The sequence below is a fragment of the Ursus americanus genome, chromosome 36 (assembly GCF_024610735.1).
Source record: "Ursus americanus isolate L20-20 chromosome 36, mUrsAme1.1.p, whole genome shotgun sequence".
NCBI classification, from domain to species: domain Eukaryota; kingdom Metazoa; phylum Chordata; class Mammalia; order Carnivora; family Ursidae; genus Ursus; species Ursus americanus.
Window position 1 is genome coordinate 1,549,575 of NC_142162.1, and position 27,284 is coordinate 1,576,858.

The window sequence follows — 27,284 nt, forward strand, 5'->3', positions numbered from 1 at the left end:
ACAACGAGATACCACCTTATACCCGACAGAATGGCTAAAATCAAAAACACAAGAAACAAGCGTTAGCAAGGATGTGGAGAAAAAGGAACCCTCATGCACTGTTGGTAGGAATGCAAACTGGTTCAGCCACCGTGTAAAGCAGTATGGAGGCTCCTCAAAAAATTAAAAATAAAACTACCCTAAGATTCAGTAATCAAACTACTGGGTATTTACCCAAAGAATATGAAAACACTAATTTGAAAGGATATATACATTATTGTAAATAATGCAGCATTATTTACAATAGCCAAATTATGGAAGCAGCCCAAGTGTCCATCGATAGGTGAATAGATAAAGAAGATGTGGTATATATATACAATGGAATATTATTCAGCCACAAAAAGAATAAAATCCTGCCATTTGCAACAACATGGATGGAGCTAGACAGTATAATGCTAAAGAAAATAAACCAGTCAGAGAAAGACAGATACCATATGATTCCATTCATATGTGGGATTTAAGAAACAAATGAACAAAGGGGGGAAAAAGAGACAAACCCAAAATACAAACTCTTAACTACAGAGAACAAACAGATGGTCACCAGAGGGGAGGTGGGTGAGGGGATAGGTGAAATAGGTAAGGGGGGACTAAGAGTACATTTATCTTGGTGAGCACTGAGGAATATACAGAATTGTTGAATCACTATATTGTACACCTGAAACTAATATAACACTGTATGCTAACTATGCTGGAATTAAAATAAATTCACAAATTTTTCTAAGTTGAAAAGGGTAATCCCCTGTAGGGAAGGGAGAAGAAAGGTGGAAAGAGAATAGCAGGCGGTATTCTCAATACTGTAGACAGGCATCGCCTCTAATACAGGTCTTCGTCCTGCTGTGCACCAAATAGGCAATAAGCACTTATCACATGAATAAAAGAGGTTATGATTAAGTTGTCAAAGAACATATAGAGAAGTGTAGGGAAGGAAAAAGCCTCTCTCTGCCCTTCAAGGTCTCTCAACTGGAGTAAGAATTAAATTTACACAAGACAGATAAATAGGGGGAAAAACCCAAAGCCTTATTATTATGTGCTCAGAGGACCAATAATGAAATTGAGACCAAAGAAATGACCAAGACAGGCAGTTTTTATGCTTTGTAGACAAAAACAATAGATTAGTGAGGAATTGACAGGATAAAATAAAATAGATGTTTGGGAGCTTAAACTAGTAAGGAATCCAAAGTGGAATTCGGGCTGAGGTAGTAGATTAGTTAAAAAAAAAAAAAAAAAAAGTCACAAGGTTTGTTTCTACAGCTTCCTCAGCTTTAAAGTTCCTATCGCTGGTGATAAGGATGTCTTCTTATTTCTTAGTACGGAGAGGGTACCTTTCACATGGGACGTTTCTTTCTTGCTTTCTGGGGACGGGGCAGAGTCTGAGTGCCCTTGAACCAGCTGTTCCCCAGGTAGCTTCAATTTAAAATAATCACTATGCCATTGTTGTACAGTTGGGCCCGCCTGCCCTTGGCCCTTACAGGAATAAAGAATCTGAGCAGAATATATTGGTGTTCCACCAAACGTCAGATTGCCTGGTTTTCCTTCTTTTCTCTCTCCCAGGGATTGAAAACGCTACACTGTGCTTTTCTCTTGGCAATGCTGGTGCTTTGCTATGGGAAAGGCATGCCTAGACCTTCTGAACGCGTTAGAACCCAGATACTTCGGAGGCACCAAGGCTGTATTTCTCAGCTATTCTAAGTCACCTTAGGTATTAGCACCACAACACTCCAAAATATTGTGCCCATAGAGACAGCGGAGGTTCACAAAGCGCTGGTGGTGATGCTCGAGTCTGAGCGCCAGGGGGACCTATGTATACGCTTAATGACCTCCTGAAGCTGGTTTATGAGGACTCTCAGACACCCGTAACTAAGGCCCTTTCCATACAGCTCTGGAACGGGCCGCTGGGTTTCGTCAAATCCGACACCCCGCCAACCGCCAGGGCATCATCTAACTTCCCGATTGGCCCTTTCAGCCTCCACTCCTGGACTAGCAACAGTCATCCCTGGCGCATGCGCGTCCCCTACTTCCGGCCGAGGAGCGCGGTGCACCCGTTTTTCTGGCCCTGGTGGAATTCCTGCCCGGCTTTCCTCGGCTCGGGCTTCTCTGTGTGCAATGGCTCCGGAGTCAGGTTCCTTTCCCCAAGAGCCACTCTTAAAGGTGCTACCCTTAGACCCTAGGGACCGCGGGACCCAGCGCTGTCGCCTGGGCCCGGCCGCCTTCCGCACCTTGGGCGCACACTTGGGCTCGGCGGTGAAGATCTCTCTGCCTGACGGCGGCTCCTGTCTCTGCACCGCCTGGCTGCGGCGGGACGGAGCAGATGGCTTTGTGCAACTGGATCCGCAGTGTGCGAGCCCCGGGACGGCTGTGGGGGCTTCAGGGTTCCGGGGGAGTCTCAGCTTAAGCAGCCTCCGCCTAGTGTCTTGCCCGTCCCTGCGGCTCCTCACCGTGTGGCCGGTGTTGCGGGAGGGAGTAGGCGCACCCAGTGCCTTGAATCCAGCCGCGGTGCTGGAGGCGGCGCAGGAGCTTCTGAGGAACCGACGGGTCTCCCGGGGCCACGTGGTGGCCGCTCCACCGGGGGCCCCTGGCCCCGTGGCCGCGCTGCACGTCGTTAGCGGGGCGCCCAACCCGGATCCGGCCGGCCTGGTCACCCCTCGAACCCGCATCTGTCTTAGCTGGGTGCCTCCGTCGGAAGCGAAGCCGCCGCCCGAGGTGCCCTTGGGGGGCCTTTCGGAGGCGGCCGACTCGCTGCGGGAGCTCCTCAGCCTCCCGCTCCGCTACCCTCGCACCTTGGCGGCCCTGGGGCTAGCAGTGCCTCGCGGGGTGCTCCTGGCGGGTCCCCCCGGAGTGGGCAAGACTCAGCTGGTGCGGGCGGTGGTCCGGGAAGCCGGCGCGGAGCTGCTGGCAGTGAGCGCCCCCGCGCTCCAGGGCGCGCGGCCGGGGGAGACCGAGGAGAATGTGAGGCAGGTCTTCCAGCGCGCGCGGGAGCTGGCCAGCCGCAGACCCACCCTCCTCTTCCTGGACGAGGTGGACGCCCTGTGTCCCCGGCGGGGCGGCCCACACCGAGCCCCCGAGAGCCGCGTGGTGGCCCAGGTGTTGACGCTGCTGGACGGCATCAGTGGGGACCGCGAGGTGGTGGTCGTGGCGTCCACCAACCGGCCAGACGCTCTAGACCCCGCGCTGCGCCGACCGGGGAGATTTGACCGAGAGGTAACTAAGACTGGGCTGTCAGCCCCTTGTCCTTGGAACCAAGGCCTCTTCAGGCTCGGTTGGCTGCCCTGAGGGCTTTGCCGCTTAGGTTTGGCAGTCAGGCTGGAGTGGGGCTTTTTGTAATGCAGAGAACGTTCTCTGCCCTTGTGTGATACGTGAGCCGGGACCTGTTTTACGAGTCGAATTGTTCAGAGAAGCAAGATGGCCTTCAGGGATTAATTTTGTTGTGCAGGTCGTGAAGATGAGTACAATAGGCAATGTTAGTTTTTAAGGGAACTAGGTCAGCCGTAAGCATATTAAACTCTTGTGGATTTGGAATAAATTTATTTAAAGTAGGATAACCTCAAGAAATAATTTTGTTGAAATAAAAAGGGAGAAGGCAGGAAAGAACTAAATCAAACCAGGCATTAACTCTTCTGGGTTTATTCATTCCTTGTCAGGACACCAGCATCCTGTCCCACGAGTGAGAAATAACCACAATTGCTCCGAGTTGCCAGGAAGATTGAGTATTCAAAGCTGGCGTCTATTTTATAAGCTTTAGTCCCAAATTGATTCTTTTTTTTTTTTTTTTTAGGATTTTATTTATTTATTTGACAGAGAGAGAGACAGCCAGTGAGAGAGGGAACACAGGCAGGGGGAGTGGGAGAGGAAGAAGCAGGCTCCCAGCGGAGGAGCCCAATGTGGGGCTTGATCCCAGGACTCTGGGATCACACCTTCAGCCGAAGGCAGATGCTTAACGACTGAGTCACCCAGGCGCCCCCCAAATTGATTCCTGATTAAATAGTTTGAATAGTGATTTCTAAAGAGATGGATGATAATTGCACACTTTTAGCTTAATCTGTGCAGACCTTGAGCAGATTTCTTTTTTGCACCATCTAGTACTTGTCTCCTGACTAAAATCCTTAAGGGCAGGGACCTAGACTATCTGGTTTACTGTTGCATCCCTGGCTTACAGAACTTGCCCAATTTATAGTGGTTCAAATAAATGGTTTTTCAACTTTACGATGGTCTGAAAGCTATACGCGTTCAGTAGAAAACATTCTGAATTTTTAATTTTGATCGTTTGCCAGGCCAGTGATGTGCAGTGAGATGCCCTCTTATGGTGCTGGACAGCCAGGAGATCATGAGGGCAAACAATCAACATTGACCACCACTTTATACCCATGCAAACATTCTGTTTTTCAGTTTCAGTACAGTATTCAATAAATTTTATGAAATATTCAAAACTTTATTATAAAATAGACTTTGTGCTAGATGATTTTGCCCAAACAGGTTAATGTAAATGCTCTGAGCACATTTAAGTTGGCTAGGCTAAGCTGTGATATTTAGTAGCTTACGTATATTAAATGCATTATCCACTTACTATAATTCCAATTTATGGATTTATTGGGATGTAACCCCATCTTAAGTTGAGGAAGATCTGTATGTAATTTTCCTTGTGCAACTATCTAGCCATTGTTAGTCTTCTGGAAGATTAGGATTTTAATATATTCAGAATCTATGGTATGTTTAAGAGTACATAGTTCTGCTTCCAGATTTGTTCACTAAGTTATATACATTTGAGAGGATAAAAATACTACATAATATTTTAAACTGTGGAAACTTTAATTTTTCTTTTTTTGCTTTGCATATAGGTTGTCATTGGGACGCCCACACTTAAACAAAGAAAGGCAATACTCCAAGTGATTACCTCAAAGATGCCCATCTCCAGTCAAGTCGATTTGAGCCTCCTTGCAGAAATGACAGTTGGCTATGTTGGTGCAGACCTGACTGCGCTTTGTAGGGAGGCTGCCCTGCATGCTGTCCTTCATAGTGAGAAGGTAGGGAGTATTGATGTATGACCCTGCATATTGATCTTTTCATTCTTATAACAAATGAATTTAGGGATTAAACAAGTGGTAAGTACATTTTCTTGGAACTTTTGATACCTTCCACAGCTATTACTTACAAATATTTTTACATCTCATCTCCCTGGGACTAGCACGTGACTGAAGGTGGGGATAGAGGGCCACCAGGTCTACCAGGGCATGTTCCCTCATTCTCATAGTAACTCCCTAGTGCCAAAGCCCAGAGCAGCCAGGAAAAAGACAGTGTGGCTCCAGAACAGTCCGACATATTTCTTTTTAATTTTTCTTTATTTTGAAGCAATTTCAGACTTAGAGAAAAGTTGCAAAAATAGTACAAAGAATTTCTGTATTTACTTTACCCAGATTCTCCGAATGTAGCTTTTTACCAGTTTTACTTTCTCTCTTCATCTGTGTTTTTATATATATCTACATATAGATATAGTTCTCTTCTTACGTATATTTTTTTGTGAAACATTTGAGAATATATTGCAGCCATGATTACCTTTTAGTCTTAAAATCTTAAGTGTATGTTTTCTAAAAACAAAGACTTTAACCACAGTACGATTATCAAGATGAAGAAATTAACAGACACGATGCTTTTACCCAATATCTATAGACCTTATCCAGATTTCACTGTCTGTCCCACTAATTTCCTTTATAGCAGAAATTTTAAAAGGAAAAAAAGTAATCCAAGATTACACATTGCGTTTAGTTATCATGATTTCTTATTGTTCTTCTTTTTAAAAATATTTTATTTATTTTAGAGAGAGAGAGACAGCATGAACAGGAGGGGCAGAGGGAGAAGGAGAGAGAATCTCAAGCAGATTCCCTGGAGTCTGACACAAGGCTCAATCCCAGGACCCTGAGACCATGACCTGAGCTGAAACCGAGAGTTGGACAGTCCACTTAATTGACTGAGCCACCCAGGCGCCCCAGTATTATTTAATCTACAAACATTCTTTAGTTTTTTCTACGGCTACCTTTTTAATTTTAATTTTTAATTTTTTAAAAAGATGTTATTTATTTATTTGAGAGAGAGATCGTGCGAGCTGGAGGAGGAGCAAAAGGAGAGGGACAAGCAGACTCCATGCTGAGTGTGGAGACTGACATGAGGCTGGATCCCACAACCTTGAGATCATGACCTGAGCTGAAACCAAGAGTTGGTTGCTTAACTGGCTGAGCCACCCAGGTGTATGGCTAACTTTTTAAGACTACTGGTCATTTATTCTGTAGACTATTCCTTAGTTTTGTTTTGACTGATGTTTCCTCATGATTTGATTCAGCTTTTGCATTTTGGACAGGAGGATCACAGAAATACTCTGTTCTCATTGCATCTGTTTTTTCCTTTCTTATTAATAAATAAATATTTTGTGGGGAAGATAACCTTTTCTAACCAGAAGAAGATTGGGCTGGAATTTTTATTTAAGTTTGTCTTTGAGGGGCGCCTAGGTGGCTCAGTTAGTTAAGTGTCTGCCTTTGGCTCAGGTCATGATCCCAGGGTCCTGGGATCGAGCCCCGCATCGGTCTCCTTGCTCAGCAGGGAGTCTGCTCCTCCCTCTCCTTCCCACTAATACTCTTTCTCACTATCTCTGTCACTGTCTCTCAAATAAGTAAATAAAATCTTTAAATTTGTCTTTGAGATTGAAATCTTTGATTCATGACTACCTTTCTTAAAAATATTTAGGATGTTAGCTTAAATATAATAGTTTTCAACACTATTGAAAATAGTTTTCAACACCATTGAAAACGCATTGGGAAATCTCTTCACTTTGTATGTAATAAGTAATTGTAATCCTTAATCTCTAAACCCCTTTGGAAAAAAATTAATTTCAGTACCTTGAGGATTCTGAGATGAAGTTTGCAATCTCTGTTGTAACTATTATAACATTAACGTTGTCCTTTCTTTGATCTTGTAATTTTTAAAAACCATTTTGAGTTTGTTTAAATTATAAAAGGATGATTTATCATCCAAACTTTTAAAAACCTTTTTACCTATATAATTTACATCCTTCCTCATTTCCATTTATTTTAACACGTACACTGAAGGTGGGGAAGGAGTTAGGTGAACTTGTAAGTTTTCTTCTGAGTTGAGAACCAAAGCTGCTTGAACACTGAATGACACTTCTCATGGGTAGAGGTGTGAGACTCTATGCCTTAGGAAGGGAGGAGGAGAGTACCAGGGGCTGGGAAGGGAGATTTACATTTAGTATTCCCTCTGCTTTGAGGTTCCAGGTTTGACCTTAAGCCCCCTGGCTTAGGTGGACCAGCCAGCTGCTACTTCAGGAGGGGCCTGCCCAGGCATAGTGACCACAAGTGATGACTGAGTTCATAAACAACCAGGGGAAGTGGAAGGAAGAAAGGCAAAAAGGAAGAAGGGACAGGCACCTTGGAAGGTACTGGCTTCGTCTTTTTCTTCTTTGCCCCTCAGGCAGCTGAGGGGCTGGGGCCGCTACCAGGGCAAACAAGGGATGTGTTAAAATTTGTTCAGCTTTTTGTGAAGTCTGTTATTAAAGGATTAGAAATACAGTTTAATACATACACATATATACACAGAGGGAAAAGAATTTTATCTGTCTGGAAGGGTTATGACAGTAAGGTGAAATAATGTACGTATAAGTGATCTTAGTTGGTGTTACTTAAAAATTAATTAGTATTCAGGTACCCAACATCTAATACTGCTAGTAGTAAAAAAAAAAAAAAAAGTGCTATTATAAAAAATTATTTAATATTGTTCTTCTTGAGAAATTAAATCAGATAAAAACATTGTAAAGAAAGTAAAAATTGCACCTGGGTGGCTCAGTTCCCGAGCGTCTGCCTTCAACTCAGGTCATGATCCCGGGGTCCTGGGATCAGGCCCCATGTTGGGCTCCCTGCTCAGTGGGAAGCGTGCTTCTCCCTCTCCCACTCCCCCTGCTTGTGTTCCCTCTCTCGCTGTGTCTCTCTGTGTCAAATAAAGAAAATATTTTTTAAAAAAAAGAAAGAAAGAAAGTAAGAATTGCCTGAAATCTACCTCCCATAAATTATAATTTGTAGGAATGTTGTTCAGAATAGCTCTATACATATATATGCACATATATAATTTTATATAAATGAGATAAAGTAGTTCGTTGTTGAAAATGGGAATTTTGGGGGGGCGCCTGGGTGGCTCATTCGGTTAAGCATCTGCCTTCACCTCAGGTAATGATCCTGAAATCCCGGGATCGAGTCCCACATTGAGCTCCCTGCTCAGTGGGGAGTCTGCTTCTCCCTCTCCCTCTGCCCCTCACCCCCGCTCATGTGCTCTCTCTGTCTCTGAAATATATAAAATCTTAAAAAAAAGAAAAGAAAAGAAGATGGGAATTTTCTGACAGCGTTCAGAATTTAATATGAGGGCAAATCTTAAATATAATACAGATATTATAAATATAACCAGTTTCTAACGAACAAAAAATCTGCTTCACTAGAATAATCAAAGAGATTACAAGAAAGATTCTCTAAAATATAATCTTAAACTGAAGATGACCTTTTTTTTTAAGATTTCTTTATTTTAGAGAGAGAGAGAGAAAGAGAATGTGCAGTGGTGTTGGGGGGTGGCAGAGGGAGAGAGAGTCTTAAGCAGATGCCATACTGAGCTTGGAGCCCAAGGCAGGGCTGGATCTCACAACCCTGATTTCAAGACCTGAGCCACAAGATCCTATCCTTAACCAACTACACCACCCAGGCTCCCCAAACACGGCCTTTCTAAGCATAACATAAAACCTAATGGTCAGAAAGGAAATGATCTATTAATTTGACCATTTGGGGATGGTCCTTTTGGCCTATGACAAAAGGACCAATTACCTTGATAAAAGAGTTCTCATAAATCAATAAGGAAAGACCAACAATCCAAGAGAAAATGGGTAATAAAATAAGAAGAGGTAGTAGACAGTAAAAGGATTACAAATAGCCAGTAAACATGAAAAATCCTTAACTTTACTTTCTTTAGAAATTAATCTCTTTCAGGGGTGCCTGGGTAGCGGTGTCGGTTGACCGTCCCACTCTTATTAGCTCAGGTCCTAATCTCAGGGTTGTGAGGTGAGCCCTTCCTTGGGTGCGGTCAGTGCAGAGTCTACTTGAGATTCTCTCTCCCCCTCCCTCTGCCTCTCCCACATGCTCTCTTTCTCACTGTCTCTCTAAAATAAATAACTAAATCTTAGTATATGTACTGCTGAAGCAAACAAATAAATCTTTAAAAAATTAATCTTTTTCAGTTTTTTTTTTAACTCTTTATTCTGAAATAATTTAAAAGTTTAGGGAAAGTTGTAAAATAGAGAAATCTTGCTAAACCCTCCATCCGCATTCACCAATTTTTAACATTTTGCCAAATTAGCTTTATCATTCTTTCTCTGTCTCTAAATGTATATGCATACACATATTGCTAATTTTTTCTGAATCAATTGAAGATGGGTTGTATACACCATAACCCATTCATTATCCATTTCCTAAGAAAAAATATGTCCCCATACGAGACCACGTATGGTTATGTATAATCATATTCAGGAAATTTAACATGGATACAAGACATTATCAGATCTACAGTCCATACTCTGATTTTGGTAGTTGTCTTGATCTTTTTAGCATTTTTTTCCCTCCATTTCAAGATCTAGTTCAGGATAACATTGTGTTTAGTTTTTAGTTTCTTTTAATCCACAATTCTCCCTTTGCTTTTTCTTTTTTTAAGAGGGAGAGAAAGCATGCGGGGCGGGGTGCAGAAGGGGAGAGAGAATCCTAAGCAGGCTCCATGCCCAGCATAGAGCCCAACACAGGGCTTGATCTCACAACCCTGAGATCATGACCTGAACCGAAACCAAGAGTTGGAAGCTTAACCAACTGTACCACCCAGGCTCCCCAGCATTCTTTTTAATGAGTTACTTTACATTGACAGTTTTTAAGAATACAGGTCAGTGATTTTATAAAATGTCTCTCAATATGGGTTTGTCTACTATTTTTTCATAGTCAGATTCAGGTTACACATGCCGGTTTGGAATACTCCATAAGTGATGGTGTGTCCTTAAGGTATCACATGCAAAGTCACAAGATGTCTGCCTGCCCCTCAATGGTGATGTCCCTAATCAGTGATGGATTGGTGTGATCAAACAGAGTTTTGTCCAGTTTCTCCACTGTGTAGCTGCTATGTTTCCCTTTGCAAATAATAAGAAATCTGTGAAGATGCCCTTTGAGATCATGTTCCTTGTCGCACTTCCTCTCCCCTTGTTTTACATCCATGGATGATTCTTGCCCCAAACAGCCTTTACTATATGTGATTATTAAAAAGCTGATTTTCTAATTCCATATTCTACCTCACTCTTGATTGAAGAAATTCACACAATAGTGAGTACCGTTTCCTCTGTCACACTGGCAGAAATTTAAGTTTGGTAATGCCCAGTGCTGGAGAGGTATGGGAAGAAGAGCTTTATATTAGCAGTGCAGCTTTGAGGGCAGTGTGGTAATACCTGTCACAATCGTAAATGTGCCTTCTACTTGGAGGAAATAGTATATAAAATACTTGAACATGTGCACAAACATTTTCAGCTGTACCTTTGTTTTTGATAAAAGACTGGAAACAACGTAATGTTCAATAGAAGGATGCAGTTAAACTATGGTACACTCATACTCTAGTGTCTTTTGCAGTTGTCAGAAAGAGTGAGGTTGAACTATATTAATTGATAGGAGAAGATTTCTAGTGTAAGTGAAGAAAAGTACAGGTTAATTTGTACAGCAGGGTCCCACTTATGTATCTGTTTGAAAGGGTGTACATATCCGGACTGTCATGAAACACTGCTGGATGCACAGGAAATGGTTGACATCCTCTAGAGATGAATAGTGGGGAGAGCTGGGGAAGGAGACATTTAATTCTTTTGTCTTGTGTGTGTGAGGTTTTTTATGATAAAATAGATTTATAAATTCAAAAGAAGAGTTTTTTAAAAAAAGAAATAATTGTGCTCCTGTACCACAAAAAAAGGCCCATGTAATTTTTGGTCTGATTTTGCTTTTTGGGGCATATTTCTTCAGAACAAGGACAACCCGGCTATTGATGAAGCTGACTTCCTTGAAGCTTTTAAAAAGATTCAACCCTCATCATTTCGAAGTATTGTTGGACTGATGGACATCAAGCCTGTTGGCTGGGAGCAGATTGGTGGCCTTGAAGATGTCAAGCTGAAGTTAAAACAGGTGAACTAGAGAGTTCGCTGACACCAGTAGAATGGTAGGGTTTGTGCCACTTTTGTGGTGAAGACAAATTGCACTCGCTGAGACTTTCTTGCTGCCATCAGTCATGCCATCCTAACATCACAATCCAGGGGGCCCTTTTCAGGCCTGGTTTGACTGGCCTTCTATAGGTATCAAATACCTCACCCTTCTTTTGTTTGTTTTTGCTTTAAAGGCTTTATTTCATAGAATGGGGTCAGCAGACTTTTCTGTAGAGGGCCACAGAGTAAATATTTAGGCTTTGTGGGCCATCCAGTCTGTATTGCAACCACTCAGCTCTGTCTTCATGGCATGGAAGCAGCCGTAGATAATACATAACCAATCAGAACTTGTGTTCTGGTGGAACTTTATTTATGGATACAGAAACCACGTAATTTTCACATGTCACAAAATATTCTTTTGACTTTTTTCCCAAGCATTTAAAAACGTAAAAATGATTCTTAGTTTGTGGATGGTAAAATACAGATTTTTAGTTTGTAGGCCTGAGTTTGCCCTGGGACTAGTAAAAGCACAAAATTAGAGTACACAGTATGGCCTGGGTGGTTACTGGTTCTCACTGTGGATGCTGAGGGACACGACTCTCCGGATGCTCCCACTTGCATTTCAGTTTCAGAAATTAATTTTGTTAATTTACCTTCAGGTAATCCTGCCGTAAGGAACTAGGTTTCTGTAACTGCCCATACAAAAGACTGATTTAGAAGTATCACATTTATTTATTTATTTATTTGTTTATTTATTTATTTATTTATAACTAGAAGCTATTTCTGCATTGAATCGTAGAATCCTTGTGTCCACGGATCAGTGCATTTATGATATTCCCTAATTTTTTACATGCATCGTCTCATTTAATCTTCACGAAGTACATAAGAGATTAACCACACCTTCCTGTTACAGACACTCTTTAGCTTTGAGATGTTAAGCTTTCCTGCCTTTCTGAACACTTCTTTCCCAAACCTTAAATGTTACTGCTTCAGGTACCTTGGAGGCCTCTTGTTGGATTTTGTGAGTCCATGATCCTCAATCCAGGCTTCAACTGTCCCCTGAAAACTATTGACTTGAAAATCTTTATATCCAATGCAGATAGTTCTTTTGATCATCAGAATTGCTTAGCTTCTTGCCTACCAGGTGATCTACAGGGAACTCAAACTTAGCATGTCCAAAACTCAGCTAATGAGTCCCACCTCCATACCTGGGTTCCCTACCTCTGTGAACACAGCCAGCCACCCATGTCCTAAGTCAGAAACCCATCTTCTAGGGGCGATTGGGTGGCTCAGTTGGTTGAGCGTCTGACGCTTCGTTTCAGCTCAGGTCATGATCTCAGGGTTGTGGGATCGAGGCCCATGTTGGGTTCTGTGCTCAGTGCAGAGTCTGCTTTAGACTTTTCCTCCCTCTTCCTCTCTCTCTGCTCCTTCCCCTCCCCGCTCAGGCACTTTGTCTCTCTCTCCAAAATAAATAAATAAAATCTTCAAAAAAAAAAAGAAAAGAAAAGAAACCCGTCTTCTAAATGTATGGGTCATGTCATACATAGGTGTAACTTCCCCTGTGGTTGGAGAACATAGTCCCTGCATAAAAGAGTTACATTTCGTGTTTCATGTCCATCCCTTCAACACCATTGCCACTGCCTGTGACACATCCAGCTTTATTATTTTTATAGTCTGAGTTGTTACAAGAGACTTCTTTATTTTTTTTAAAGATTTTATTTATTTATTCGACAGAGATAGAGACAGCCAGCGAGAGAGGGAACACAAGCAGGGGGAGTGGGAGAGGAAGAAGCAGGCTCATAGCAGAAGAGCCTGATGTGGGGCTCGATCCCATAACGCCGGGATCATGCCCTGAGCCGAAGGCAGACGCTTAACTGCTGTGCCACCCAGGTGCCCCTACAAGAGACTTCTAACTGGTCTCCCTCTTCTGGTTTTATTTCTTTCCAGTCTATTCTCCATACCGCTTCCTCAGTGTTGACTTAAACTTTCAAGGTGCAGCAAAACTCTATTGCTCCTTGCTTCCCCTACTCTCCCCTCTGTTCCTGCTTACTGGTGAGATGAATTAGAGTTTCATGTGTCTCTGTGTGTACTGTTCCTTCTCTGGGGAATGCCCTTTGCTGGCCTCATTGTTAGTTTACAAGTCTGTCTCGCCAACTAAAATCTGAGTTCCCTTGGTACAGGATCTTATCCCTTTTTGTAGAAAGGCAAGACGTCAGTAGTTGAGAGTTTGCACTTCTTGATGTACACCGCCTGGCGGCAGCCTCAGCTCTACTGCCTCACTAGAAACAAGACCCGGGCAGGTTACTTTTGTAAGCCTGAGCTTCTGCATCTGTAAAATCATGACAATAATGAAATCACCTAGCTCAGAGGTAAAGGGGACTTGTTTACTGTTTAGTTAACATTTGTGGAGCGCTGACTTTTGGAAGGTATCATTCTAGGTGTGGCTGTTTAGAGGTGAACTTTATTTACATTCTAGCAGGAGCAGAATGACAAACCCAACATGGAAAAATAATAATTTCAGATAGTGAATGAGTAAGTGCTCCCAAAGTAAAAGATGGGCAGTGGTGTAGACTGGCTGTGTTGGGGGTGGAGGGGGGGTCTGCTTTAACTAGAGTGGTTAGGGAAGACCTCTCCCAGGAAATGACATTTGAGCTGAGACTGAATGATGAGGGATGGCCACACAGAGATCTTAAAGGAATGTTCACACAGAGAGAATAGCAAATAAAGGTCCTGAGATGGGAACAGACTGGGGTATTTGGGAAGTAGTCAGGCTATGTAAAGCCTTGTAATCACTGGCAGGAAGGAATTGGATTTTATTCTAATTCTGATGGGAAGTCATTGAAGGGTTTTAAGCAAGAAATGATGTGACCTGACTTAGGTTATAAGATCACTGGTTGCTGCATGGAGAATGGTCTGCATTTCCAGCTCATAACAGATACCTAAGAATTGTTGAGTGAACAAATGAATTTACTGAATTATTGGATGTTTTATCATTATACTAACTGTCTCTTATTGGATACATCCCTTTTTGTGTACTTACAGAGTATTGAGTGGCCTCTAAAATTCCCTCGGGAATTTGTCCGGATGGGCCTGACACAACCAAAGGGAGTTCTCCTGTATGGTCCCCCTGGATGTGCTAAAACCACACTGGTGAGGGCGCTGGCCACAAGCTGTCATTGCTCTTTTGTTTCCGTGAGCGGTGCTGATCTCTTTTCTCCTTTTGTTGGAGACTCAGAAAAAGTCTTGTCTCAGGTTTGTTTGTTTATTTTCCCCATGTAGTTAAGTGTCCTTTTGAATTTTCATGGCATGCTTTAAGGATAAACCTTAGTTATTAAAAATATTACTGGCCCTTTTTTTAGTTAGAAAAATTATATGTATTTGTTTATAGAAAATTTAGAAAATATACGAAAGTGTTAGATAAGAAATCCTTTGTAATCTCTCTACCTCCTATTAACATTTTGGTGAACTTGCTTTATTTTTTTTGTTTTTCTTTTAAAATTGAGGGTTGTATCTTTATCATGATTTTTTAATCATTATCACTTTTAAAACTCCATACATTAAATGCTTTTTGAAAATACGATTTCTAACCTGTATGTAATACTGTATTGTTTTTTGTTCTATTTATTTATTCCCCAATTCTTAGACATTTAACATCTTTTTTTTTTATTTTAAAAATTAGAAGTAGTAATGCAGAAAGCATATATTCACTGGAATATTAAATAATGTGTGGCTTTTTGATAATTTTATTTTCCTAACCAAAGGTGTTTCGACAAGCAAGAGCAAATACTCCAGCAATTGTGTTTTTGGATGAGATTGATTCAATCTTGGGCTCTCGATCCATCAGCAAAACAGAATGTAGTGTTCAAGAACATGTTCTTTCTGTTCTTCTGAATGAACTAGATGGTGTAGGACTGAAGACTACAGAGAGAAGAGGAAGTAAATCAGATCAACAGGGTAAATACAAGGAGCTGAAAAAAAGCAAAGAGGTATTTATTAGCCAGAATATACCAAAAACCCAGGCCAGCATTAAATACAGTGCATATGCACTAGCTTTGCCTATGCTGGATTCATCTCGTAGAAGGAATTATATAATTTCAGTTTGACTCTGTTTGGATTTCTACACACCTGCTAAAAATTGTGATCTGCCTAGGAAGGAGGTAAATTTTATAATAAGTTATCTCAAATATATATGAATGTCACTTTTACTTTTAAAACTTAGAAATATAATTTTACATATTGCTAATAGAAAAGGGAGCTTATTCTTATTTTTATATCCTAAAGAACCAGTGTTCATCCCTTCCTAAAAATTTTTGTATGAAACAAAATAACAACATTGTTATAACCAATGATCATAGTAATTTAAAACTTCCAGTTTTCTTGAGGAATGGGTTTCCTTGGTTATAATGAAATTAAAATGACTTTGGAAGTCCCTTCCTCCCTTTCTGAATCTCTTCCTAGATAGAGTTTGATATCCTTAAGTTACCAACGGATAATTTTTCTTTTATTCCTTCCTTGTTTTTACTTGTTTCCCATTTGAAAAATAATTCCATAGAAGGAGAGTCTTACAGTTCCTTAGGAACATGTGACACTAGAATTTGAAGGGACCCAGGAGATTTTCTAATCAAGTTTTCTCATAATGCAGAAATGCCTTCTACAGTATCTGACAGGTGTTCACTCAGCCTTTGCTAAAATACTTGCAGATACAGGGAACTCACTACTTTGAGAGATCACATAACTGGGGAACTACTCTGATTATTCAGTTCAATTAAAAAAAAATTTTTTCGTTCTAGTGTAGTTAATGTGTGTGTGTGTGTGTGTGTGTGTGTGTGTGTGTGTGTGTATGTACACACTACATTTTCTTTACCCGTTCATCTATTGAGGGACACTTGGGCTGCTTCCGTAATTTGGCTATTGTAAATAATGCTGCAGTAAACTTAGGGATGCATATATCCCTTCAAATTAGTGTTTTCGTAGTCTTTGGGTAAATACCCAGTAGTGTGATTACTGGATCATAGAGTAGTTCTGTTTTTAATTTTTTGAGGAACTTCCATACTGTTCTACACGGTGGCTGCACCAGTTTGCATTCCCACCAGCAGTGCACAAGGGTTCCTTTCTCTCTACAGCCTTGCCAACACTTGTTCCTTGTGGTTTTGATTTTAGCCATTGTGAGAGGTGTGAGGTGATATCTCATTGTGGTTTTGATTTGCATTTCCCTAATGATGAGTGATACTGAGCTTCTTTTCATGTATCTGTTGGCCATCTGTATGTCTTTGGAGAGATGTCTGTTCGTGTCTTTTGCCCATTTTTAAATTGGATTATTTGTGTGTGTGTTGAGTTATATAAGTTCTTTATATATTTTGGATACTAATCCTTTATTGGATATGTCATTTGTAAATATCTTCTCCCATTCAGTAGGATGTCTTTTAGTTTTATTGATTATATCCTTTGCAGTGCAGAAGGTTTTTATTTTGATGTCGTCTCCCAATAGTTTGTTTTTGCTTTTGTTTCCCTTGCATCAGGGAAAGATGATGTTATGGGTGATGTCAGAGAAATTATTACCTGTGCTCTCTTCAAGGATTTTTATGGTTTCAGGTTTCACATTTAGGTCTTTAATCCATTTTGAGTTTATTTTTGTGTTTGGTTTAAGAAAGCGGTCTAGTTTCAGGGTGCCTGGGTGGCTCATTCAGTTAGGTGTCCAGCTCTTGATTTTGGCTCAGGTCATGGTCTCCAGGTCGTGAGATCAAGCCCTGTGTCAGGCTCTGAGCTCTGCAGGCAGTCTGCTTAAGATTCTTTCCTTCTCCCCCTCCCTCTCTCTCTCTCCCCAGCCAAACACACACTCTCTTTCTCTCTCTCTCTCTCTCTCAAATAAATAAATAGATCTTAAAAAAGAAGAAGAAGAAAAGAAAGTGGTCCAGTTTCATTCTTTTGCATGTTGCTGTCCAGTTTTCCCAACACCGTTTGTTGAAGAGACTCTCTTTTCTCATTGCATATTCTTGCCTCCTCTGTCGAAGATTCATTGGCCGTATAATTGTGGCCTTATTTCTGGGCTTTCTTTTCTGTTCTATTGATCTATGTGTCTACTTTTCTGCCAGTACCACACTGTTTTTGATGACTGTAGCTTTGTAATATAACTTAAAATCTGGAATTGTGATGCCTCCAGCTTTGTTTTTCTTTTTCAAGGTTGCTTTGGCTATTCAGGGTCTTTTGTGCTTTCCTACAAATTTTAGAATTGTTTGTTCTAGTTCTGTGAAAAATGCTGTTGGTATTTTTATATGGATTGCAGTAAATCTTTGGGTAGTGTAGACATTTTAACAATATTTTTCTTCAAATCCATGAGCATGGACTGTCTTTCCATTTGTTTGGGTCATCTTCAGTTTCTTTCATCAGTGTTTTGTAGTTTTCACAGTACAGGTCTTTCACCTCCTTGGTTAAGTTTATTCCTAGATATTTTATTATTTTTGGTATAATTGTAAATGGGACTATTAATTTCTCTTTCTGTTGCTTTATTATTAATGTATAGAAATGCCACAGATTTCTGTACATTGTTTTTGTATCCTGTGACCTCACTGAATTCATTTATCAGTCTGGTAGGTTTTTGGTGGAGTCTTTTGGGTTTTCTGTAGAGAGTATCATCTCATCTGCAAATAGTGAAAGTTTGACATCTTCCTTGCCGATTCGGTTGCCTTTTATTTCTTTATGTTGTCTGATTGCTGAGGCTAGGGCTTCTAGTACTATGGTGAATAACAGTGGTGAGAGTGGACATCCTTGTCTTGTTCCTGACCTTAGGAAAAAAGCTCTCAGTTGGTTTTTTTTTACCATTGAGTATGATGTTAGCTGTGGGATTTTTTTTTTTATATGGCCTCTATTATGTTGAGGTATGTTGCCTCTGAACCTACTCTGTTGAGAGTTTTTATCATGAATGGATGTTGTCAAATGCTTTTTCTGCATCTGTTGAAATGATTATATGGTTCTTGTCCTTTCTCTTATTGATGTATCATGTTGGTTGACCACCCTTGCATCCCAAGAATAAATCCCATTTGACCGTGGCGAATGATTGTTTCAATGTATTGTTGGATTCGGTTTGCTAGTATTTTCTTGAGGATTTTTGTATCTATGTTCATCAGAGATACTGGCCTTTAGTTCTCTTTTTTTGTGGTATCTTTATCTGGTTTTGGTATCAGGATAATGCTGGCCTCATAGAATGAATTTGGAAGTTTTCCTTCCTCTTCTTCAAGAAACATGTAGTTTCTTGGAATAGTTTGAGAATACGTATTAACTCTTCTTTAAATGTTTGGTAGAATTCACCTAAAAGCCACCTGGTCCTGGACTTTTGTTTGTTGGAAGTTCAACAAACAATTTTGAATACTTAGCGTGTGTAAGGCTTTGCCCTGGCTGCTTTTGTATATTTCTTATCTTTATCTAATATTTACACATCTGTAGCTTATGTTGTCATATTTTTGCCTCTAGAAAGAAAAATTTTAAAAAGCAAAGGTAAATCTCTCTCTTGCAGGACATGAGAGCCAGAGTGATTCATAACCATACATCTGCACCTGTTAGTCACGTGCTCTGTCTTTTCAAGTCATCCACTTAGGTTCTAATCCTTCTTTGGGGCTCAGGTGCATTCAGTAGGTGTTCTCTGCTGTTCTCTCTCCATTGGTTCTCATATGGAGAGATGTCCCTCAGGATTGGCCAGTCCCTTCACCACAGGCAAAGTAGTACCTTTGATTAATAATTTGTTTTAGCATATGTTTATATCACAAAGGTGGTCTGAATAGGAGGCATAAGCATTCCAGTTCCAAGAAAAGGATATGCTTATTTATTTAAAAATAAATAGACCTTCTGATTTATAATTTCTTTAAAATTTAAAAACAGCTTACTGACATTACTTTGTGTTGTGTGTTTTCCCTCAGAGTTCCAGGAAGTTTTTAATAGAAGTGTCACGATTGTTGCTGCAACAAATAGACCTGATGTATTAGATGATGCCTTGTTACGACCTGGAAGATTAGATAAGATTATTTATATTCCACCTCCAGATGAAAAGGTAATCATTGTATGTTTACGCTGTGTGTGGATTCTTAACACATCAGTGTCTGAGCTCTAAGGAGCCTAGCAGAATTGAATCCCAAACTGGATATGTACGCACATAGTGTGTCTTACACTGCGTTCTGCAATCTTTCTTGCCTGGTGGCCCTTCATAAAATCATAATTTTGATTGCTTTTGCTGGATACTCTTTTTCCAGAGAAATATAAGCCTTAAAGTAAAGTAGTTACCTTATTTCACTGTTGTGGCATCCTCAAAATACTGAGCTTGTTAAGTCTAATCAACATTATTTTACGACTAGAATGGAGGAATCCTAAAGTCTTAAAAACGTTTTGGAGATAATTTGCATCAGTATCCTTATTTTATAGTGGGAAAGTCTGAGATTAGAGAGCTTACACAATGTATCCATTGTCAAAGAACCAGTAAATCTTTGCCCTTAACATCCACAGCCACTCGGAGGGAATAGTTAAAGACAAAAAATAAATTTTTTCCTTCCTTCCTTAAAAAAAATATTTTATTTTATTTTATTTTATTTTATTTTATTTTATTTATTTATTTATTTATTTTTTAAAGATTTTATTTATTTATTTGACAGAGATAGAGACAGCCAGCGAGAGAGGGAACACAAGCAGGGGGAGTGGGAGAGGAAGAAGCAGGCTCATAGCGGAGGAGCCTGATGTGGGGCTCGATCCCACAACGCAGGGACCACGCCCTGAGCCGAAGGCAGACGCTTAACCGCTGTGCCACCCAGGCGCCCCCCCAAAAAAATTTTTAAATGTCTATTTTTAAATTGTGTCTAGATAATTCATGTTTTTGCTTCTTAAACCATGTTTGATAACACTTTTTGTAACCAAAACAGGGACTCATCATGTCTCTTAAAGAAATATACCTACAGTTGGCTATTTTAAGAATTATTATAGGGGCACCTGGGTGGCTCAGTCGGTTAAGCATCTGCCTTTGGCTCAGGTCATGATCCCAGGGTCCTGGGATCGAGGCTCACGTCAGGCTCCCTGCTTAGTGGGGAGCCAGCTTTTCCCCCTCTGCCGCACTCATGCTCTGTCTCTCTCTCTCTCTCTCTCTCTCTTTCTCTCAAATAAATAAATACAATCTTAAAAAAAAGAATTATTGTAAAAGTACTAAAAGTTTATCATGTCATTATTTTTATCATTATCATATGAGCCATTGATGAGTTACTCTTCCTTGCCTCTTCAGAAGTGACTCTTATTGTTTAATTATTAAATAAATATAAACTTTTTTTTTAAGATTTTATTCATTTGACAGAGCACAGCAGGGGCAGCAGCAGGCAGAGGGAGAAGGAGAAGCAGGTTCCCTGATGAGCAGGGAGCCTGATGCAGGACTTGATCCCAGGACCCAAGGATCGTGATCTGGGCTGAAGGCAGATGCTTAAATGACTGAGCCACCCAGGGTCCCCTGATTATTAAATAAATATATGCACTTCCTCTGTAGTATAACAGGAAACACTCACTTAAAATGTTTTAATATAGCTTTGTATCAAACATAAATGTTAAAAGATTATAAACATATTGTTTTAAATTTTTTTTTCCAGGGCAGGCTTTCTATTTTGAAAGTCTGTACAAAAAACATGCCAGTGGGGCCTGATGTTTCCTTAGAAAACCTAGCAGCAGAAACCTGTTTTTTCTCTGGTGCCGATCTTGGAAACCTTTGCAAAGAAGTAAGTTAATTAGTGAAAGAACATATGGTTGAAATCATTTCTTCATGTATTCAGATCTTCATTCACTTGGAACCATTTACTAAAAGACTCCCATGTGCCAAGCACTGTGTAAGGTGAAACAGACAGATATGGCCTCTTCCTTTCCCTTCCCTTCCAGACCTTAACAGGTTTGTGGCAGGTTGCAGAGAGGTGAATTGTAGTACTGCATTGGCAGTTGAAAATATGTGGTTTAGGGTGTTGTGGGAGCACCTGGGAAGGGCACTGACCCAGACCCGGAGGCATCAGAGAAGGCTTTCTGAGAGAGGGCATGTGTAAAGTGAAATTGGAAGGATGATGAGAGAGCTGACTAGGCTCAAGGGGGGGTAGAGGGGGTTGGTGTCGAGGCAGAGGGAACAAAATGTGCCGACGACTGGAGCGAGAGATCACTTGACATTGAAGAGCTGGACAGTGGCCAGATCACACAGGTCCTTGGAAGCCATTGTAAGGGATTTAGACTAAATTTTGAGAGCAAAGGAAGTTCTTGTAGGTATTTCCCTTTCCATAAACTTTTATTAAATGTACTATTCAGAAAAATGCACAGATCATAAGGATATAGTTCATTGAATTCACATAAAATGAACACACTTGTGTAACAAGAGAAAGAACATTATCAGTGCCCTAGAAACTTCTCTTGCGGCTTTCCCAGTCTCCCTCCCAAAAGAGAACCAGACTCCTGACTTTCAGCACTGGAGATTAGTTTTGTCTGCTTTGGGGCCATATATACTTTTATGTTTGCTTCTTTAACTCAAGATTATGTTTGTGAAATTCATCTGTGGTTTTGCGTATAATGGTAGTTTGTGCATTTCCATCGCTTCATAATATTCTAGTTGATGAATATACTGCATTTATTCGTCCATTTTCTTGAACGTTTGGGTTACTACTTTTTTGTTATAAATTATGCTGCTATGAACAATCTTGTACATGTCTGTTAGTACATATGTGTAGATATGTCTGTTTTACATGTGTATGTACCTACAAAGGACTTGCTGGGTCATAGAGTATGTGTTTGATCTTTTCCTTTATGATCAGTGCTGTGTCCTGTTTAAAAACTCCTACTGTGAGGCCAGGAAGATAGTCTGTTGTCTTTAATTATATAAATGGGCTCACAGTGTATATATTTTGCCGCAACTTGCTTATTCTTTCTTCCCATTTAAGGCTAGAGTTTAATATAGAAGAAATTATGGTCTGTTAAGACAACTTTTAATCACCTTATTTAACTTTTTAAATTGTCATGAATATTAGAATTCTAAGAAGTGGGGCTGAGGTTTTTACCCTCAGATTTTGAAGTATTACCATACATTGTGGCTCACTCAGTTAAGTGGCTGCGTTGGGCTCAGGTCATGGTCCCAGGGTCCTGGGATTGAGTCCCAAGTTGGGCTCCTTGCTCAGCACGGGAGCCTGCTTCTCCCTCTCCCTCTGCCCCTCCTCCCTGTTTGTGTTCTCTCTCTCTCAAATAAATAAAATCTTTTTAAAAATTAAAAAAAAAATAAAGTGTTACGATAAATTGTCAAAAAAATAATAAAGTACATTATTTCCTATTGTTTCTCTCCTATAGGCTGCCTTGCTGGCTCTGCAAGAAAATGGATTAGAAGCAACCACAGTGAAACAAGAGCACTTTCTAAAATCACTGAAGACTGTAAAGCCATCCTTAAGTCACGAGGACTTGACTTTATATGAAAACTTATTTCAGAAACAAGGATTTTCTAACTTAGAGGATATTTAAAAATTATGTTACATCTCTGACCAAGGATTAATTTAACTGCAAACTTGCCCTATGGTTTGCAACTTCGCACTTTTAGAGTTTGTGTGTGTTATTTCCTGTAAATAAAAGACTTTGTACCTGATAAACTAAAGCTCATCTTATTTCTAAAAAGTGTATTAAGATATCATAATTTGGGAAGAAAGTATTATGTATGTTGGCTTTTTTTTTTATAAGATTTTATTTATTTGTCAGAGAGTGCACAGTGGGGAAGCAGCAGGCAGAGGGAGAAGCAGGCTCCCTGCTGAGCAAGGAGCCCGATGCAGGACTTGATCCCAGGATCCCAGGATCACGACCTGAGCCGAAGGCAGACGCTTAACCAACTGAGCCACCCAGGTGCCCCTGATTTTTTTTTTTAAAGATTTAATTATAAGTAATCTCTATACCCAACATGGGGCTCAAATTTATAACCGCAAAATCAAAAGTGCATATTCTACCAACTGAGCCAGCCAGGTACTCCTGTATGTTGATTTTTATAGTGGAGATGGTGGTTCCTTTTGTTTGTTTTTGGCTGATTGCTTTTTTTAACTGTATATTTGAAATAATTTCATACTTACAGAAAACTTGCAAGAATAGTACAAAGAACTCTTATGTGCTCTTAAACCAGATTCACCAATTTTTAACATTTTGCCATATTTGCTTTCTCTCTCCTTTTTTATATATACATACACACACATATATATACACACACAGTATTTTTCAGAACTATTTAAGAATAGATTTTATGTATTTCACTGTATATTTCTTTTCCTTTTTCCCTTAAGATTTTATTTTTAGGGTGCCTGGGTGGCTCAGTCGGTTAAGTGTCTGCCTTCAGCTCAGGTCATGATCTCAGGGTCCTGGGATCGAGCCCCACATCGGGCTCCCTTCTCAATGGGGAGCCTGCTTCTCCCTCTCCCTCTGCCTGCCGCCCCCCCCCCCCCCGCTTGTTCTCAAACACTCTCTCTCTCTCTGTCAAGTAAATAAATAAATAAAATCTTAAAAAGACCTGTCTTATTTATAGGGATAAAATATAATTCAATTAAAATTGCTCTAATAAACTGACCCCTTTTGAGTAGTAGGGAAAACACCTAGAAACCTGATTAGAATTCTGACAATTTTCTTTCATGTTCTCTATCAGTTATTGATTTTATAGGACAAGGTGGCCATTGAGGCTTCACCATCCCTAGTCTTTTTTTTTTTAAGATTTTATTTATTTACCTGACAGAGAGATAGCCATTGAGGGTACACCAACAGGGGGAGTGGGAGAGGAAGAAGCAGGCTCCCAGCAGAGAAGGGAGCCCAATGCGGGGTGTGATCCCAGAACCCTGGGATCACACTCTGAGCCAAAGGCAGATGCCCAACGACTGAGCCACCCAGGCGCCCCTCACCGTCCCTAGTCTTGCAGCACACTGGCCTGAACCCCTTAACTCAGACTCTAGCTGTGGACTCCTTGTTTTTCCCTAGAAAAAGTTTCTAGTACTTAGACTGGAAATTTAGTACCCGTACTTAAAGAGGCTGAAAATGTCTTTTTAAATTGTAATGATAACTTCTCAACAACACTTTGGAAGCTCCCTAAGAACAAAAACCATGTGTCTCCTCTCATTGAAAAACTAAAAATAATATAAATAAATAATGTAGTCAGATCGAGGATTTCTTTGGCTCAGTTTTAATGTGATTTGGAGATGGCTCTGGGCAACTTGGCAAAACCAGTGTTCTTAATCAGTGACAAAAGAACACTTCAGCTTCTAAGCACCTGGGAAGTACGAACAGCTTTCCCTATTCACTGTGTTCAAACTCCTTTCTGGGCCACATTAGCAGCCATAAGCAATAGAGTGCACCCCCAGACATCCCCAAATTTAGCAAATCCAGTTTTTGCTAAACCTGGTAACGGTAGTCATTGAAGGCTGGGCAGAAAGAATTTCAACAAAAAATAGGCTTTTAATTTAATTAATTAATTTTTTTTTTAGTGGTGGGCAGCACAGTTTATTGAGTAATAGTACAAAGCTCCAAAAGAGGGAGGAAATTTGAGAGGGTTGCCCAAAAAATAGTAAAGAATATGTTTCTTATAAAGATTGAGCTGGGCTGATTAAAATCTAAGTTGAAATTCTTAGAGTGGGAGCCAAACAGCCATACCTCAAATGCCCCTGCAAGCCTGGCTGGCAGCAGCTAGAGAAGGTTCTAGAGGTTACTGGAAATTGGAGTGGGATGGGGAGGCTCTCCCAGTGGATTATAGGCTTTGGAGCAGACTCGGAGAGTGATGCTGGTGGGTGTCCTGAGTGGGTTCTTTAAAGAGTTGCCGGAGTTTGAAGGGTGGGAGCTGTGCCTGCAAATAATCCTGGGAGAAAACAAACTACATATTGACTTTGCATCTCCCACAAGGTCAGTGAACCCGGGCATTAATTTAAAGAAAGGAAAGTATGGCTGTCTGGGTCTAATTCTCATTGCTACAAGTAGAAATAAGCAGATCTTAAAGGTTATATGGACACATTATATCTGTATATGTAATTTGTGAATTTTTAGAACATTTTATTCTGAACATTTTCAAGCATACAGTACTCTAACAATTCCCACATACTTATCACCTAGACTGAATAATCATTAATATTTTGCTTCATTTGTTTTTTAGCAGAAGTATTTTAAAGTAAATCTCATCATCATATTTCTCCCTTAAGAGGCACCTGGTTGGCTCAGCTGGAAAAACATGCAACTGTTGATCTCGGGGTTATGAGTTCAAGTCCCATGTTGGGCCTAGAGCTTACTTAAAAAAAAAATTCCCCCTTAAATATTTCCACATACAATCTCTAAAAGGAAGGGTATTTTTTTCCATAAATATAATACCATTATCACCCCTAACAAAGTGAACAACCCTTCTTTAATATTCTCTCATGTCTGGTCTGCATTTTTCCCTAACTGCCCCCAAATAAATACTCTTACCTTTCACAAGTTTTCTCAGACCCCCTTAGTTGGAATTAATCACTTGTCTTTGGTGTCAGATCATGCCTGGGGTTATTTACAGGCACTAAATTGTATGAATCTTGAAGTAAGGGACTCATATCTTATTAATCTTTTAAATTTACAGAGCCCCTGTCTACAGGTTAATGCCTAGACTACTATAAAACTGTACTGCATTTTGAAAAGAAAGGACATTGGCAAAACAGGGCTCTGAGTTTCAGGTTATCAGTGGGCAAGGGCTACACCCAGTAATTTTAATCTGGGGGTCACGATAGATTCCTGTAAAATTTCTTTCTTCCTTCCTCCTTCCCCTTTGCTCTCCCTTCCTTTTTTCCTCTTTCCTTCCTGGAAACACTTATCTTTATTAAAAAATGAGGCTTTTTAAAGAAACTTGTGACAAAAGCAATTTTAGAAATACTACACAAGGAGCCTTAAAAGGCTCCTTTGATTCTATACAATACAAACCACAGAGAATTAATGTGGAGTTTTCTTCGATGTACTGATTAATGAACCTAACCAAGCAGAAAATGCCTCCAGTTACAGCTCTGAGGTTAGAGTAAAAACGCTTATCAGAATAAGTGAGTGTGAAGCTACATTTACAATCTGCCTTATATAAAACAAATCTTTGCAAATATTAATTACTATTTATTGGATGTCTACTACAAGCAAGGCTGAATGCCAGGCACTTTACATACATTCTAACATTTTTTCCAGCCTATGCTAGGTTTGTCGCCATTTTACAGAATTATAAACAGACTCATAAAGTTAAGTAGTTTCCTCCAAGTCATTCAGCTGATAAAGTGTGGCTGGGTAGGCTCTGAGCTCAGGTCTGTTTCACTGCAAAGCCCATGCCTAGAACTAAAATAGGGTTGAAACAGATCTGAGCCTGGTCCTTTCCAGAGGACTGAAGATATTTCCCTTTTTTTTTTTTTAAGATTTTTTTAAATAAAGATTTTATTTATTTATTCGACAGAGATACAGAGATAGAGACAGCCAGCGAGAGCGGGAATACAAGCAGGGGGAGTGGGAGAGGAAGAAGCAGGCTCCCAGCGGAGGAGCCTGATGTGGGGCTGGATCCCATAACGCCGGGATCACGCCCTGAGCCGAAGGCAGACGCTTAACCGCTGTGCCACCCAGGCGCCCCTGTTTTTAAGATTTTTTTTATCTATTTATTTGTCAGAGAGACAGAGTACAAGCAGGGGGAGCTGCAGGCAGACGGAGAAGCAAGCTCCCCCCTAAGCAAGGAGCCCCGTGTAGGACTTGATCCCAGGACTCTGCTCACGACCTGAGCAGAAGGCAGACGCTCAACGGACTGAGCCACCCAGGCGCCCATATGTTTTCGTTTCAATGTTAACTCATAGCTTGAACTTCAAACAGTTTTAAAATAATTGTTTTTAAATAACTATTTTAGAAGAACCGAGCTAGTGCTCTTGGCTTAATTGCAGTAGCCAAAGAGCGCGGTGCAGCAAGAACAGTGGTGTCCGGAGCCAGACAGACCCGGGTTCTGATTACATCTCCGCCACTTCCC

The 27,284-nt window shown here is 40.5% G+C and overlaps 1 protein-coding gene across 2 annotated transcripts; it reads left to right on the forward strand.

The window, feature by feature from the left end:
• Nucleotides 1-2,033: 2,033 nt before the first annotated feature.
• Nucleotides 2,034-22,902, forward strand: AFG2B (AAA ATPase AFG2B). Of its 2 annotated transcripts, XM_045812268.2 has the most exons (8): nucleotides 2,037-3,237; nucleotides 4,872-5,057; nucleotides 11,115-11,273; nucleotides 14,333-14,542; nucleotides 15,052-15,244; nucleotides 19,201-19,331; nucleotides 20,899-21,024; nucleotides 22,619-22,902. In XM_045812268.2, the coding sequence occupies exons 1-8, from the start codon at nucleotides 2,143-2,145 to the stop codon at nucleotides 22,784-22,786; spliced, it is 2,268 nt and encodes a 755-aa protein (XP_045668224.1). In that variant the 5' UTR covers nucleotides 2,037-2,142; the 3' UTR covers nucleotides 22,787-22,902. The 2 variants fall into 2 exon arrangements, 1 of the variants encoding a protein (XP_045668224.1); XR_006782381.2 differs by lacking the exon at nucleotides 22,619-22,902 and having other exon boundaries at nucleotides 2,034-3,237; nucleotides 15,052-15,276; nucleotides 20,899-21,023.
• Nucleotides 22,903-27,284: the final 4,382 nt, after the last annotated feature.

Coding starts and splice junctions, on each gene's coding strand:
- AFG2B (XM_045812268.2), top strand. CDS start 2,143: ATGGCTCCGGAGTCAGGTTCCTTTCCCCAAGAGCCACTCTTAAAGGTG. Junction 3,238..4,871: donor CGGGGAGATTTGACCGAGAG/GTAACTAAGACT, acceptor CTTTGCATATAG/GTTGTCATTGGGACGCCCAC. Junction 19,332..20,898: donor TTCCACCTCCAGATGAAAAG/GTAATCATTGTA, acceptor TTTTTTTTCCAG/GGCAGGCTTTCTATTTTGAA.